Source organism: Daphnia magna, linkage group LG2 (assembly GCF_020631705.1).
Source record: "Daphnia magna isolate NIES linkage group LG2, ASM2063170v1.1, whole genome shotgun sequence".
NCBI lineage: Eukaryota > Metazoa > Arthropoda > Branchiopoda > Diplostraca > Daphniidae > Daphnia > Daphnia magna.
The window spans coordinates 8,080,658-8,095,786 of record NC_059183.1 but is presented as its reverse complement, the minus strand read 5'-3'; the positions used below and the strand labels follow the sequence as shown (position 1 = coordinate 8,095,786).

The 15,129-nt window shown below is 42.8% G+C and overlaps 1 protein-coding gene across 4 annotated transcripts in view; it reads left to right on the top strand.

Annotated features, from left to right (window-relative positions):
- Window positions 1-14,751, top strand: part of LOC116915602 — a 39,951-nt gene extending 25,200 nt beyond the window's left edge. For all 4 annotated transcript variants that reach the window (XM_045170064.1, XM_045170063.1, XM_045170062.1 and 1 more), the window contains 15 exons: window positions 2,700-2,774; window positions 3,382-3,617; window positions 4,039-4,259; window positions 4,389-4,502; window positions 4,612-4,920; window positions 5,054-5,300; window positions 5,528-5,615; window positions 11,430-11,618; window positions 11,726-11,892; window positions 12,179-12,358; window positions 12,511-12,687; window positions 12,771-12,970; window positions 13,040-13,265; window positions 13,341-13,471; window positions 13,548-14,751. In XM_045170064.1, the coding sequence (XP_045025999.1) occupies window positions 2,700-2,774; window positions 3,382-3,617; window positions 4,039-4,259; window positions 4,389-4,502; window positions 4,612-4,920; window positions 5,054-5,300; window positions 5,528-5,615; window positions 11,430-11,618; window positions 11,726-11,892; window positions 12,179-12,358; window positions 12,511-12,687; window positions 12,771-12,970; window positions 13,040-13,265; window positions 13,341-13,471; window positions 13,548-13,628 (2,641 nt within the window). In that variant the 3' untranslated portion in view covers window positions 13,629-14,751. The remainder of the gene's footprint in view (window positions 1-2,699; window positions 2,775-3,381; window positions 3,618-4,038; window positions 4,260-4,388; window positions 4,503-4,611; window positions 4,921-5,053; window positions 5,301-5,527; window positions 5,616-11,429; window positions 11,619-11,725; window positions 11,893-12,178; window positions 12,359-12,510; window positions 12,688-12,770; window positions 12,971-13,039; window positions 13,266-13,340; window positions 13,472-13,547) is intronic.
- Window positions 14,752-15,129: the final 378 nt, after the last annotated feature.

The following is a 15,129-nucleotide window of genomic DNA, read 5'->3' as shown; positions in this document are numbered from 1 at the left end:
AGGATAGTGGGGGCGTCTGCGGAATGGGGAGGAGACTTTATGGGTGGGCCGCTCCCCTTGCTTGCTAGGAGCTAGGAAGAGATGCTCGATTCTCTCCTCTCTTTTCTCGTATTCTCTTTCATCTCGTTTTTCCTTTCTTTTCGTTCTCCTCTCTTTACATCTGCGTCCCGTTTTTTCTGGAGGTCTTCGTCATGTCCTTTGGCACGGGCTCAGTTGTCGCCGGTTTATCCACGCATCCGCACGCGTCCATTTCCCACTGCACACTCTTTCGTGGCTTGTTGTTATCGTAACGGCCAAGTTTCTCATTGTAGTAGACAATTGATATCCAGTTGGTTTTGTCAGTGCGACATTGTCTTTATTTTGGAATCCGCATATCATCCAGCCCGTGCTAGTGTCAGTTGAGCTCATTTTCCCGTCGAACTTCGAATGCAAAATGTGAACAGACTCTATGGTCAGGTGCAGTTGACTATGTCGACCTAAAAGCAAAAAAGTCGAACGGTCTCGATTACGTTCAATTAGCAACACGATCGAACTGCTTTGCGAAAGCTATTACGTTGTATTGAGTGCGTGTCGCCACCTCTCTCTTGTTGACATCAGAAAAAAACATGGCCGTCTCTCTCGGAGTCGAAAGACGCAGTTCCGGACGGACTATGAGCCCACGTAGTCTGGGCAGCGTCCTAGTGGATCGTATGGCGTCGTTTCGTTCGGTGGATCGAACTGTTCCGTCATCGGTTGTTGCACCAGTATCCAGTAATAATGCTGATGAGGTCATGAAGGAGGCCAGAAGATGCCTCTCGGAAAGGTTGTTTCAGTTAGTCGTCTTTTCACATATCCATTTTTTTTCTTTTCTTCTTCTCTGGTTACGTTTTTCTTTTCATTTTTCGTCTATTCTTCTATTTGATTCTTCCTCCGTTTTGTCCCTCGGCGCCAGGATCGCACGAATGTTTTGATCGCCGTTCTTTGATGGATCGGTCTTGTGGATGTGCGGCCACGCGTGTCAAACTCTTTCTTTTTGTGCGTCTTTTTTTTTGTTTTGTTGTTGCTCTCTATTTTTGTTTTGATTTCCTCGGGAAATACTATTGTATAATGTCCCATCTGAAGTCACACCGACAAGACGCGAGTTGCCCTGCGCATCGCCCCAATGATTCCCCATTCTGTTTTGGTTCTTCCTTACGTGTGTGTGTTTGTGTGCGCGTCGTTCGTTGAACTGGCCACGTTGATCACGAACCGAGATGATCATGTGTGGAAGAAGATGGATTCCTTTTCTCTTCTTCTTTTTTTCGGATATAAAAATCCCTTTCTCGCGTCCATGCCTAATCGGGTCCATCGTTACGAATCGGTGACACATCCAGTTCCATTTAAGAATCGCATGAGGAAAATACTGTCTGAAGATTCATCATGTCCCAATATAAAGATCCGTGTTTGAGCAGCGAAGGTGAAAAAGCCAAGGGCAAATGAAGAGTTTTAAGCCCGTGAAAGGGAGGGAAAAAATGCGTAAGAATTGATGGCCAAATGACATCACGTTGGGTGAGTCGCAATCGCAGTCCATACTTGGGTGGGCCATTGGTGATCACTGTGATGCCTTCGACGCCTCCGCATCACATTACCTTCTTTTGCTCCATGGTCGGCTCCCTAACGCGTCGTTGATGCTGTAACATCTGTAACAAACTGTTTTTACGATTAGGGAAAAACCCACAGCAAGTCGTTAGATGGCGTTGTTTTGAGATCAAGGAAACCATTTTGATTTGTTATTTTTGTTTGTATGTTTTGGACTTGTAGCGTATCTTTTATTGTTGATATCGTTCGAGAGAAAGAGGGTTCAGTGGAAAAGCTGTCAAATGATTTCAAGATGGCCAAGTCCGTTTACGACACGATAGAGAGTGATGATGTGGAGGTCGAACGAGATGAAGCAGAAGAAAAAGAAACAATCACGTAGGCACACATCCATGAAAAGCTGAAAGACGAAGAAAGAGGAAGAGGGTAAAGCCTTTTTCTTTTTGCTTGATTATCGAGTCCCAAAATAGTTCCGCCCGAACGGCGCCCCTTCCCTTTTTTCCCCCTCCGTTCACTGGTCCTCCGTTCACTGGTCGAGATGGCTGGACAAGAGGCTGTGGCCGCATCGGCTATCGAGAATGAGAGAAAGAAAAAAAAAAATAAAATAAAAGGAGACAGTGAAAAAAAAAAAAAAAGGAAATAGAAAAAGAGAAGAAGAGCGCAACTGTTTGGCTACCAGTTAAAGTCACGTTTCAACTGTTCAAACAAAAACAACTTCTTCTGGAACACGCAATAAGCGGAATAGGAATTGATACTACTTAATGCAGGCTCCGAAAATCCATGCCAGCAGATGAAAGCCCATACACTTAGTGGCTACTCTGTTTGTGATGAAATGAATTGAGATAACATGTCCCGATTTCGACCTAATTCATGAGCTAGTAAACGTTGTCTAAACGGGTAATACTGGAGGACTGTTGGGAACTACGGTACCTTGACCCAATATGTAGCGGAGGGGAGCGGCTTCACAAGGTTTTCCCTTCGTGGAATCATTGTACAACGCCATTTTTCTTTCTCGTCATGCCAACCCAACATATTCCAGTCAATTAGTCATCTTCTCACAAAACAACTGGAAAACTATTACCTTGACTTGAATTCCATTGATTGATTCGTTTTCTTTGTCGTTTCTCATTTTCCCTATCCCGCAGTGACATGGACCGAGAAGACCGGAGCTTATCAAACAACAACTCTGGCAGTTCGTCCAATTCAAGTCTTTCCACCAGGTAAGAACATTCCATGAGCATTTATTGTAAATACAGTCTAACCTTGCCTTTTAATGTGTATAAATATATCGTGCGCACACACTGGCCCGTACGGCCTCGACCATAAATCGCCAGTCCGTTGACAACAACTTGGCCGATTTTTCGTTTGCATTGCAAAGTTGGCGTGAAAAGAAAAAAAAATTAACAAATTTAAAAAAAAAAAAGAAAAGAAAAACGAAATTTTTAAATGAATAAATAATACTACATTTTAAAAAACAATTACCAAAACTTACGAAAACGTTTTAAGTCGTTTAAACGTAACAATATGTCCAGAGTTTAGCATATGTCGAATAGATAGAACGAAGAGGGTACGAGAGAAGCAAAGAAAAAAAAAAAAAAAGGACAAATAAAAAGACGGGGGAGGTCCGGGTTTTCTGAAACTTGGCGAAGAGCTCATTCAACTTCACCACCAACCCATATTCAAGAATAGATTCTGAGCTGTGCGGTTCCGTGACGCTCCAATACTCTTTTACAGGTGGCTTGCACCGCCATGACACAATCTGCTTCTTAAATCGTTCTGGTATTCCATCAATTTGAACTGTGTGCACTTTGTTTATTACCTCTTTAGTTTGGAGAGTCCGAGTCCATCCGACATCCGCGTTTCGGGTTCCGCCTTATCCGATGGATCATCAGGGGTGTCGGCCGCCTTGTCCGTGGCGTCTTGCAACGCCGGCGGACTACTCACACCATGGGACAGTGACCTCGAAGCGGATCCCGATCCGCCGGACTGGACGCGCAACTTGGATCCTGACGTTGTAGACAAGATGACGCCCAAAGAGAAACAAAGACAGGAAGTCGTCAATGGTAAATAATCACGGCACTTCAGTGCTTGTTTTCACCTGTTTCACGATCGAGAGGTTAAGGGTTCCCTCCGAGTACGGCAACCCAGTCCAAAATTAGTTCTTTTTTTTTGTGTGTGTATTATTTGTATTATTATTTTCGTACGCAAAGCCTGGCGGAATGGATGTCAAGAAAATTGATGTGCCGAAATGTTGGCAAATCTGATGGTCATCCGGTATCTAAAATTAGATCCGTCTGTTGAGCGTAAATAAGGAAAGTCCGCGACATGTTTGCGATTTCACGCTGCGCTTTGACCCAACTCTTTGCGCATTTGCGGTCGAAAAGATCATCATCATGATTTGATTTGATTTGATTTGATTTATTTCATTAATTTTTTATTTATTAATCTTTTTTTTTTTTTTTTTTCACTTTGTCTGTTTGACAGAACTCTTCCACACGGAAAGAAGTCACGTTCGCAACCTGAAGGTTCTTGACCGGGTGTTTTACCGTCCCCTACTGGACAACGGTTTCAGTGACCTCGTTAATTTGCTCTTCCCCAATTTGCCCGACATGTTGGAAATCCACGGCCGCTTCAACACACTGATGAAGGCGCGCAAAAAAGACCAGCCGGCCGTTGAAACGGTTGGCGATATCCTGGTTGCCATGGTAAGGATTTCTTTGCATTGACTTCCGGTCGGGCAAATCGCGGTCGATCATCTGGTCGATCAACCGCCTCCCCGTTCGTTTTAAAACAACAAAAGGCTGGACTAACGATTTGTTTTCATTTGGAAACAGTTTGACGGATCTAATGGCGAAGCGTTCCAGCAAGCTGCCGCCACCTTCTGCAAATACCAGTCGGTTGCTTTAGAGAGTTTGAGGGACAGACGCAAGAAAGACACTAAACTTCAGGTACCTCCTTCCTTTCTCCATTGCGAAATGATTGCGTCCAATTTGAAAAAAAAAAACAAAAACAGTAGCGCACTTTGGACAATCACTTAATCGCCGCGTGTGTTAACAGGCATTTTTGGCCGAAGCCGAGGGCAATCCCGTTTGTCGGCGGCTTCAGCTCAAAGATATCATCCCGACGGCCATGCAGCGGTTAACCAAATATCCATTGTTGCTGGAGAGCCTCGCAAAGTACACTCAGCCGCGCAGCGAAGAAATGACGCTAGTGCGCAGGTGTCTGGAACGGTCACGTGAAATCCTCAACAAAGTCAACCAGGCCATTAAGGAAGCCGAGAACTATAACCGGCTGGTGGATATCCAACGTCGACTGGACAAGTCGGCATTTGAGAAATCCGATCACGCCATCGCTAATGAACTCAGGGTATTATTAATGTTTCATTCTTCTAATTATTGTTGGTTTTATGATGGAATGAAAGAATTTGCGATGGAGTTTTTCTTGTTTTCTTTTTTATCGTATCGATATCTCATCTACACGTTTTTGTTTGGTATTTCAGAACTTCGAACTGACAAAGCATCGCCTCGTCTACGAGGGTGCACTGACGTGGAGAACAAAAGGCCAGAAGAATGTTGACCTTCACGTCGTCCTATTGGAGGAGTACATCCTCTTGCTCCAGAAGCAAGACGACAAGTACGTGCTGAAATTCCACAGCATCAACTACCTGAACTCCAAGGAAGAATCCAAATGCACTCACAGTCCTATCATCAAAATCGCCACGGTTCTCGTCCGGCCCGTCGCTACAGGTGAGATTGCCCGTCCGTTAAAAATCTTGGAACAATGCAAAGCTGAGTGTTGTTGGGTGGGAGGAAGAGTGTGAGAGGGTTAGAAAAATAAAAAAAATAAAATAAAATAAATAGAGGATTATGTCAACTCCTTTTCTTTAATCGGATCTCTCAATTGTTTTGTTTTGCTTTCGTACTTTGGATCTGTCTCTTTTCCCAACTAACTGGAATTCCGATCTTCATTGCAGACAAACTGGCTCTGTATTTGGTCAACACGTCGCCGACAGGAGCTCAGATTTATGATCTTGTGGCCGTCTCTATCGCCGAGAGGAAAGCGTAAGTCTGAATTATTGCTTTACTTCATTGAAATTGAGTGGTGGTTGGTCCCTTTTTTTTTTTTTTTCTTCCCGATGCGCTTTGGCTATGAATGTCTCTGCATCGAAATTCCATATTAGTTTCGGTTGGGTTTCAGCGCGACGCACATACGCACGCACAAAAACTGTTCATTTTTCTTCTTCTTTCTTTCTTTTCCCCCAATGAGAATGATTCACGAAGAAGAAAATAGTGGGGAATATAAAGTTCATTGGACCGCAACCGAAGCTCTCGGGATATTTATTGCTTGTGCGTGTGGAAATTGTTGTTTTTATAGCCACCCCATATTTATTTTTATCTCTTTTCTCCATCGTGTGTGTGTGTGTGTGTAAACGGAAAAACACCGTTGGATACGGTTGACTCTGGGGTGGGAAAGAGTTGCGAAGAAACATCGTCAGCTCTCTGATGGTATGGCCTTTTTCTTTCCAGGTGATGCGAGGGTCGGTCAATGTGAGTCCTTTTAAAAACACGAACAAGACGTTTCGCAACAATTCACCTTGAAAGATTCTCAATTTTGAATGCAAACAACGTTTCCGCTACCATTAAACGAGGCATTGTCGTAGAGGGCGTTACTAATCTGCAAGTGATATCCCCCCCCCCAACCCAGACGTCGACACTTTTGTGTTGGACTTTTTGTTTTGTTTTAAATTTTATTTACTGGCGGATTTCCGGTCTCCCACCAAAAAAAAAAACAAAACAAAAAAAACAAAAAATTCAAAGTGTCAACTAAAGAAACAGGCCCCACATTCCAAAGAAAAAAAAAATTCAAACAAAATAAGAGTAACAAAACGTTTGATTGGGTTGATCTGTGTAGTACTTGGGATGTTGACAAAGGAAACAACGGCTTCAAGTTTCTGTATTTATACATCAACAGACGCTGCGTGATTAGAAAGAACGCAGTTCCGGAAGAAAAAGAAAAAAACCCCCAAAAAATATCGCGTAGGTTAGAACATCGTCGGATGAAAGCGGCTCAACAACATTCCAAAAACTTGTTATTTTGGCTTCTCCTTCGTGAGGCAAAGACACGATATGCTTCTCGTCTTCCGTCCCGTCATGATGGATCGATTCTGTCTGAAAGTTGTTTTTTTTTTTTTTTTATTTTGTTTTTTGATTTTATTTTCAAACTAACTCTGATGGTACACGCAATGTTTTTTCCTTCGCCCCCTCTTTCTCGTCTCTCTTTCTCGCTCTTTTCATCTCCAAGCCGTTGCGTCGCTCCGTCTCTTTGCCTGTTTTCATCGAATCACGCTTTATTCTGATGAAATTTGAAGAGCCTGTCTGTGTCTGTTCGCGTGGAATGACGCCATCCTACCACCGCCAAGGCCGACCTTCCGTTTTGACCACCCGTAGCCACTTGAGCAATTTTTGCACCTCCGCATTTTTCGCTTGAATCGAACCGCAGTGAAATCGATATGGTATAACTCAATTACCGAAAGAAAAAGAAAAAAAACAAAACAACAACAACAACAAAAGAAATAGGAATTTTTCCTTGGTTTCCTTGAATTTGTTTCTGTTTTCTTTGCTTTCTTTATTTGAAGAATGCGTTTGATTTATCATATTGTCGTGTTCTTTTCAAATCGAGGACTGAAATAAAACACAAAAAAAAGAGAGAGGATGGATATGGAAGGTAGCTGGTTGGCAAAACGAAGGGCGTATTAACTATTAAGGTCGTCTCAGGATCAAACGCCGTTTTGGTGCCGTGTGTGTGTGTGTGTGTTTGTGTGTGTCCCCGATTCTCAAACTCACGCACAAAGCCGTAAGCGGAGTTTTCTGTCTTGTGTGTCTCGCGCAATGTCTTGCTGCGTACGAAATAACAGAGGCTCGCGTAGGAGGAGCTAAGTAGCCGGAATAGTGGAGGGAAATAAAAAAGAAGAAGGGAACTGTGGAAGAAGAAATGGGGGAAAGGAAAGAAAAGAAAAAAGAAAAAAAAAATGAGGAAGAAAACGGAAAAAGGAATAGAGTATATGTAAAAATAAAAACCATCGATGAAGCAAAAGGGCGGAACGAAACAGGAAACTCACAACTTGGAAATAGAGAGGAAAAAGAAAGAAAGAAAGAGAGCTTTTTAGCTGTTGTATCGTGTTGCTGCGAGATGTCTTGCGCCATTGTAAAGTCAGACGGCTCCAAATGAGGAAACGTTTCCAACTGTCAATTCGAAAAGCGAAATCAGTTATCCAAACGTCGAGTTGTGTGTTTCTTAATGCTGGCCAGTTAGTCGACTCCCCCCGCCATTTGTTTTTTATTGTTGATTTTGATTTGCATTTTTTTTTTTTTTTTTTTTTTGCAAGTTGAAACTGTGTTTGGTGTTTGTGTGTCAAGTGCTGATCCGGTTGCATCAGATTTTCGTTTTTTTTTTATTATTATCATTTTTTTTTTTCGCCAATGCCAATAGCCACTTTCGGATTGGTTTAAGTCTGCGGGATTGGTCGGGAGTGATAGCGTTCATTTGAAAGAAGGATACGAAGAAGGGAGGGGGAAAAAATAAAGATAAAAAGTGAAGGAAGAAAGAAACAGAGAAAGAAAAGAAAGGAAGAACGAAAGGGGGGAAAAATAAAAATCGGGTCAAGAACTTGGGAAGTTTAGCCGTCCCGCGTGAACCGCCGTCTTCTCAGAGCCGTTCCGCACGACACTGGAGACGCAACGTTTTTCGCCAGCGTTTGTGCCATTGCCTTTTAATTGTTTGTGAAACTGGAGAAAAGTGTTTAAGAGATTTTTTTTTTTTTTTCTTTTCGAATTTCTACCATTTGAATCAAGTCGGTGCGATTCCATTGTGCGCCGTGTGTGTGTGTGTGTGCCTCCGACGTAGATCGTAATTTCATCCCCCCCCTTTTTTTTCTTCTTTTTTCTCACTTGTTTTTATTTGAAACAAAAATTTCCCTTTTCTCACCGGCGTTTCGTCTTCTCGTTTTCCTTATTGTGCGATTGTATGTCATTTGATATCCAAGTGAGGGAATCACGTCGGCAGAAAATTGCAGCTCGGCTGTTGATACATCAATGAGAAGGCAGTTTATTGTGCGCATGGATGTCCGGCTGGGTAGCGACTAGCTGTCACCTGAGATGCCACTCCTCGTGTTGACGTAGTGAAACAATAAGCAAAAGAAAGAGACAATCTCTGACGTTCTTTGTACTATCTATTTCGCCACAAAACATTGCGGGGGGAAGTGAAGGAGATTCATTTAAACCTTTGGCATTCCGCCACCAAAGTCGTATGTGTCTGCATGTGTGCCTGTAGTGTGTGTGTGTGTGTGTGCGCGCGGCTGCTTTACGCGCAACTCGACTGTGTTGCAACTTCCCTTCAAAACGTGTTAACTTTGTCTTCTCGTCTGGCATTCCAAGAAGTGATCGTGCCGACGAATAATTCACGTTGACGATGGAAACTTTGCTTACAGTCTCGTGATTGAAAGCACCTCTGTTCTCTCCTTGAAGAAAAAAAAAAATAAATAAAAATAAAGAAGTATAAAAGAAGAAGAAAATCGCGTGATGGATATCTTACGTGATTTACGGCGGCGATCGCTCCAACTGGATAGCGGTGACGTTGAACGTTTCCGTTCGGCGACCATGCGTCGCGGAAGCATGGCCGTTGATAGTGTGTCATCCGCCGACAAAAAAAACCATTCCTCCAGCGGCGGATTACTCCACAGGTTTGGGAAAAACAACAGAAATTTTAAGAAAAAAAAAAAAAAGACCGAATTCAAATACATTTTTTGAACACAAAGGGTACAGAGAAAAATTAAGCAAACAAATAAAATAAAAAGGTTTTCTCGATGCTCCCACCCACCCCTCATATGGTTTTGAACAAAACTCGCTTATCTTGTCCCGTTTTCTTGGTCCATTTAAGGCGAAACATTGGCCATTTCCCGAGCGACTCTGATAAAAAAAAAAAAAAAAAAAGTCACGAAAAAAGAGAGAGAAGACGTGATTGAATCACTTGTGACGTCACCTTCTTTGTGTGCGATAACCGCTCCCTACTGCTAACAAGGGAGTTGAACCGAAACTGAGGCCGCAGCCACTCGCTTTGACGTCCTTTTAGTTTGACCTACAAAAGCGCAGATCAAGAAATCGAACAACGAAAACAATAACAGTCACGCATATAAACACTCTGTCTCTCAAGGTGGTACGTTCGGAGTACCATCGCACCACCACTACCGTTCAGCTGTGAGGAGAATTTAAAAAATATATGTATATAAAATAACAGAAGAAAACGTTGTTTGCATCGGTCGCAAAACCTGCCCGATTCGGCCAACCAGCGTCAATAAACATGGCTACTCTTTTTCGTATACATCCCTAAAGATCCTTATGACCATGTGCCGATCTGGGATGTAAACAATAAGAAAAGTGAGAACTGATATTTATGTATATTGCGGTGGACGAGAACATACGTAAAAGAAGAAAAAAAAACAACCGCCTTTTAGCTAACTGAAATGACTCATAACAACAGTGCGTGCCCTGTTGTTAAAGAGGACGTAAAAGTTTTCCTCCTTTCATTTTTTTTTTATTCTTCCTATGTGGCCAATTTTATTGCGCCTTTTTTTCCCCTCTTCTTTTTCTTCTCCGATGACCTAACGTGAAATGACTTTGCTCGTTCTCTAATTTGGAGCTGGTCAAAACAAGGAATGCGTGACTAGTTAAGGTGATGTCATTAACAGGACCAAACTACTTTGTGGTGGACACAGTCTTTTAACTACGACTTTGAACGCTCGTCGTCGGCATTGTGTTGACTTGCGAGCTCTCAATGGACGTCGTTGTTGGCTAAGAAAAGAGCAAGAAAGAAAGAAAAAAAGAAGAAGAAGAGGAGAGATCGGGTGCTCTCAGTTTACTTGTGATCTGTGTTGCTAATGGCCAGCAGACACATCTGTCTTTCCAACCGTAACATGTGCGCCATCTGCGGTTTCAGTTTCGATTGCCCTACCCTCCCAACTTCGCTGCCTCTTGAATGGAGCGCAGCTTCCGGTTCCATTCGCCCAACCTCCTTGATGAATGAATGTATAGTTCGCGTGCACTGGTTACGATTGGGAAGCGCGTAGCCAACCCAACTGTCTGTGAAAGTTTCGTTTTTCCTTTTTTTTTTTTTATTTTGCGCCTTGACGTTGGACGCGCTTGCGCTAACGTGAGCCAAACCAACGTGGACCAAGAAGAGATAGAGAGTTGGCATTTTTCTATTTTAGATGTTGGCGGTCGTTGTTTTGTTAAGAAGCGCGCTGTTGTTTCTGATTCCTCTCGACTTTGCGCTATTCTTCCGTGCCCAGCCTCGATTGACGTAGTGCCAAGCTCAGCCGACATCCTTTTGCCAAAGTCTTTCCAGTCGACCCAGAAAGTGTTGGACGTCATTCGGTTGTGCTCCATTGAAAAGCCAAGGCTCTCTCGACACTCGTTTGCCCACCGACCCGTTCTTCTGAGCTGCTGAATCGCTTGATCGGAAATCCGTATCCTTCTCCTCTCGCATTTCTGTCCATCTCTTTTTTATCTTTTGGCTCGTTTTCGTCGCAGCGCCGAGCGATGGTGGTGTCGTTTTGAGTTGGCCCACAGTTTGTTTATGGCCAATTTCAACCCGATCCGTTCTCTTTTCAGTGAAACCAACCGGTAACAATCTCAAAACGATGGTGTCTTTTCCCTGTGTGTCGTCTGTATGTCTGTCGTGTGTTCCAGCGCGCGCGCGTGCGCGAGTTCTTTGCCCAACTTATTTACGTCCGCGAAGAACCTGCGCAAATCATTAGATCATTGCTAATCATCTCTCTTTCTTTTCTTTTGCTTGTTTCGTTGTTTTCGCTGATATTTTAGATGGTTTCGCCACATCACTGACGCCACGGAAGCGTACAAAGCACGGGAAGGTCGCAACAGGCGACCGGATGGAAGTGGGAGTGGCTCTTCCCCTTCGATGGGAAGCGCCACCCCTAGCCTCAGTTCCTCTTCCAGTTCCGCTCAACTTTTACCGCCACTGCCACAGGCCGCTGATTCGTCAGACAAAACGTACGCGCATACAACCATATATTCATTGAAAATATATATTTAAAAAAAAGAGAAAAGAATGCAGTTTGATTGTATTGTTGACCTCTTTCGAATATTACATGACGTAGTGAGGAGCCGATCGAGGACAACGTGTCGGCCGATTCCGGCGTTAGTTTGACGCCCAGTACCAACGAAACTCAGCCGCAAAGCGAGCCAACGCTTGAACAGCCACAACAGCAGCAATCTCAGCCAAACAACTTGGAGGCGGCCCAAGCCGAAGCCTCTAAGAAACCAGGTATAAATTTGGAATGAAATGGATGACTGCGTACATCCTCGTTTTTTTTTTTATTTCTGTCTTTTCCTTTCTCCTTTTTTGATTTTTTTTTTTTTTTTTTTTTATACACAATGTTGCATTTTCAACCACAGTATTATCATCGCCACTTGGACTAATTTATGTTTGGAACATGTCTCAGCCTTTATTTCCTAATTTATTATTATTATTATTTACTGCAAATGGTGATGCGTGTAACGCTAAAGTTTTAATTATTTTCGTATTCGTTAATCTTTTACGAAAAAAAAAGGTGAGAGTGGAACGTCGACTCCAGGAAGCGGTTCAACGGCGGCCTCTCCGGCGCCACAGCGACGCCTTCAAAGGGTCGAAATTCTGAAAATAGCCGAAGGAACGCCTTTAATTGATCCCACTGAAGTGGTCGTCTCTCAAGGAGCCGTTCTCATAGCCGAACCTGTCCTCACCCCATTAGGTATCACCTTTAATAATCTTATAGATTTTGAAAGGGGGGAGTAGAGGGGGGAGCAGTATAATCTTTACGTCTAATTTATTAATTTTTGTTTTTGCCGTCACAAGTTCATGTGTTTTTAACGCTGTGCATTGTCACACATTTTGTATTTATAGAAAAGCTGCGAAGGAAAGATCAGATGATCCGAGCTGCCCTGGCGGACAAACAAAGACTCGTGGCCGACATTCTACACGTTCCGCACTCTGAGCTGGATCCGGCCTCCTCCGAGTCGCTGAGCGAATCGGAAGGCGAGAAAGAAGCTCGATTGCTAGTCATGACGGCCATAGCTCAAGGTAAGCACGCATTGTTTGGTTTTTATGTAATGATATAAAGTTGCAGCTTTTACTAACCCCCCCTTTTTTCGCTCAATGTTTAGCCACCCAACTCTCAGCTGTGCTGAACGAGAGTTTGCACGTTACTGAAGAGGAAGCAATTGCTGCCGTTTCGGCGGATCCCGCAACATCATCACCGTCTTCGCCCCGCTGTGCCCGGCGGATTAATCGAATGCCTGGAGCTGCGACCACCAAACTGCTCGCCATTACGTCCGCCCTCAATAAGGACTTGACACAGCTTCTGGTATGTTGTCGACTGCCGCTTAGAAAAAAGAAAGTCAATTTCAATAACGACATTTTAAAACTGAAACAGGGAATCGTCACAAATCGAGACGAGGAACGCGACCAGCTGCGTCGCGAGTTGCAAAAAACTCGCGATCAGCTAGCCGAACAGTTGGTCCTACAAGTCGCATCCCATCCGAAGTCTACTTCACGTCCGGTTAGCCATGTTTCCCTATCGGACTGTGAGGCGACGATAGAATCCGAACAGTCTGAGGGCGCCCCTGCGTTCCCGGAAGCCGACATCCAAGCACCTAGTGGCAAGTTTTATTTGATTTTTTTTTAATGTTGAACTCTCCGTAATGCTTCTTGTGGTCGTCTATTCACTATTACAGGGTGCGATGGAGAATCACCTGATGGGAACGAGTCACTAGTCGACAAATCGATAGCTCCTATTGTAGCTGAATCGGCGTCGCCAATCATTTCGCCATTAGACGAAGTTGATAGCGGAATAAATACAAACCAGGTATGTATTCATAAAACTAAAATGATATGCTGTTAAATATGTGACTGATGAACATATTTTTAAATAAAAAATGTAGACCGTGAGCGAGGAAATCGTCGATAGGATCGATCTTGAAGAGAAAACCGAATTGGAAGTTTCCCAGAGTAGTGAAGCTTGAAAAACATTATTATTTTTTTCAACAGCTACCAAGAGAATAATAAGAATTTATCTTCCCAAGTACGTTGTTTTTAAGTGGCATGAAAAAGAAAAAAAAAAAGGGAAAAAAGCGAAGAAAAAAAAACGAAATATTCACTTCCATCTTCTTTCGATGACCTCATTCCGCCATTGAGCGACCTTTGTACATATGACGCCAAGATTCGCTTAAAGTGCAAATATTTCAAAAACAATAAGAGCATGGATTTTTTTCCCTCCCCCACACATCCCACCCCCTCCCAGTTGTGAAGATGTATTGAAAGAAACGAAAAAAAAAAATCAATAATTAACACGATGGACGATTGTTTAACGTGCCAATCAAGACATGGAGTCAGTCGGATCCTGGCGCTAAGGCCGATCTCTATTGCATTCTTTTTTTTTTCTTTTTTTGTTTTTTTGTTTTGTTTTTATTTTGTTCCTTATTTTTTCAAAGCTTTCTTCGGCGACTAGCGAACCTCTGGACTCGGAGAATTCCCCCCTTTTTTTTCCCCCTGTACATCTCTCTCGATTCGATACAGTCGTATGTCTTTATTCCTTTCTTCTTTGTTGTGAATTGCAAAACACCAGCTGATCTATCTTAATTACAGGATTGGTTCATAACAAATATACACAGAAGGAAGCAAAAATTATTTTGTGAACGATGTCATAAAAAAAAAGGAGGGAGAAAAGAAACAAATGGGAAAAAGAAGATTATAGTAGGCAACCGGATCTTCGTCTCTATGGGAATATTTTTTAGACAGTATTTTTCAACTGCGAAAGTGGCGCTAGAGACTTAACTTGCTCGATGTTATAATGAGAATCTTGAAGTGCATAGGATCAAATTTATTTTCCCGCGACGGCTCTTTTTTTTTTTATTATTAATTTTTTTTTGTCCTTGATTCGGTTTCTTAATTTAATGATTAAAAAGATAAAGTTCATTTTGACTCGTCCCCCCTTTCCTGCCAATTTATTCTGTGCTCTTGATTTCCCATCTCTGTCCAAAATATTACCCGTTTTGTTTTGTTGTACCGCAGAACTCTTTAACTATTAAGGAAACTTCTATAGGTTTTCTCACCATTCTTGCAATACACTTGAAATATATTGTTTGAGCTTCTGATTAGATTTAAGCTAATTAGCGTGGAGAGGTCTTCCAAATTGATGGATTGCAAAAACAAAATGTTTCAAAGAAGAAACCTAAAGGGTAGGCTAACTGGTGGATTTTATTCTAGACATTTCAAGCTTGGAAATCAACGACTCGCGTTGTTCACGATGTTGCCAATAACCACAATTTTTTTTTTTTTTAATTTAAGTTGCGTGCAGTAGGGATCGGCCCCGATTAGCCATAATCGTGTTAACCGCCCCGCCCCGGGAAAAGACAATCGGGGCTGAATCGGGGTGCCATTTCGTCAGCCAGGGCGGGGTGGGGAAAAAATCGAGATTAACCCGCTTGCCCCGACGCCATTTGCAAAAATGGCGCCTGAATTCAA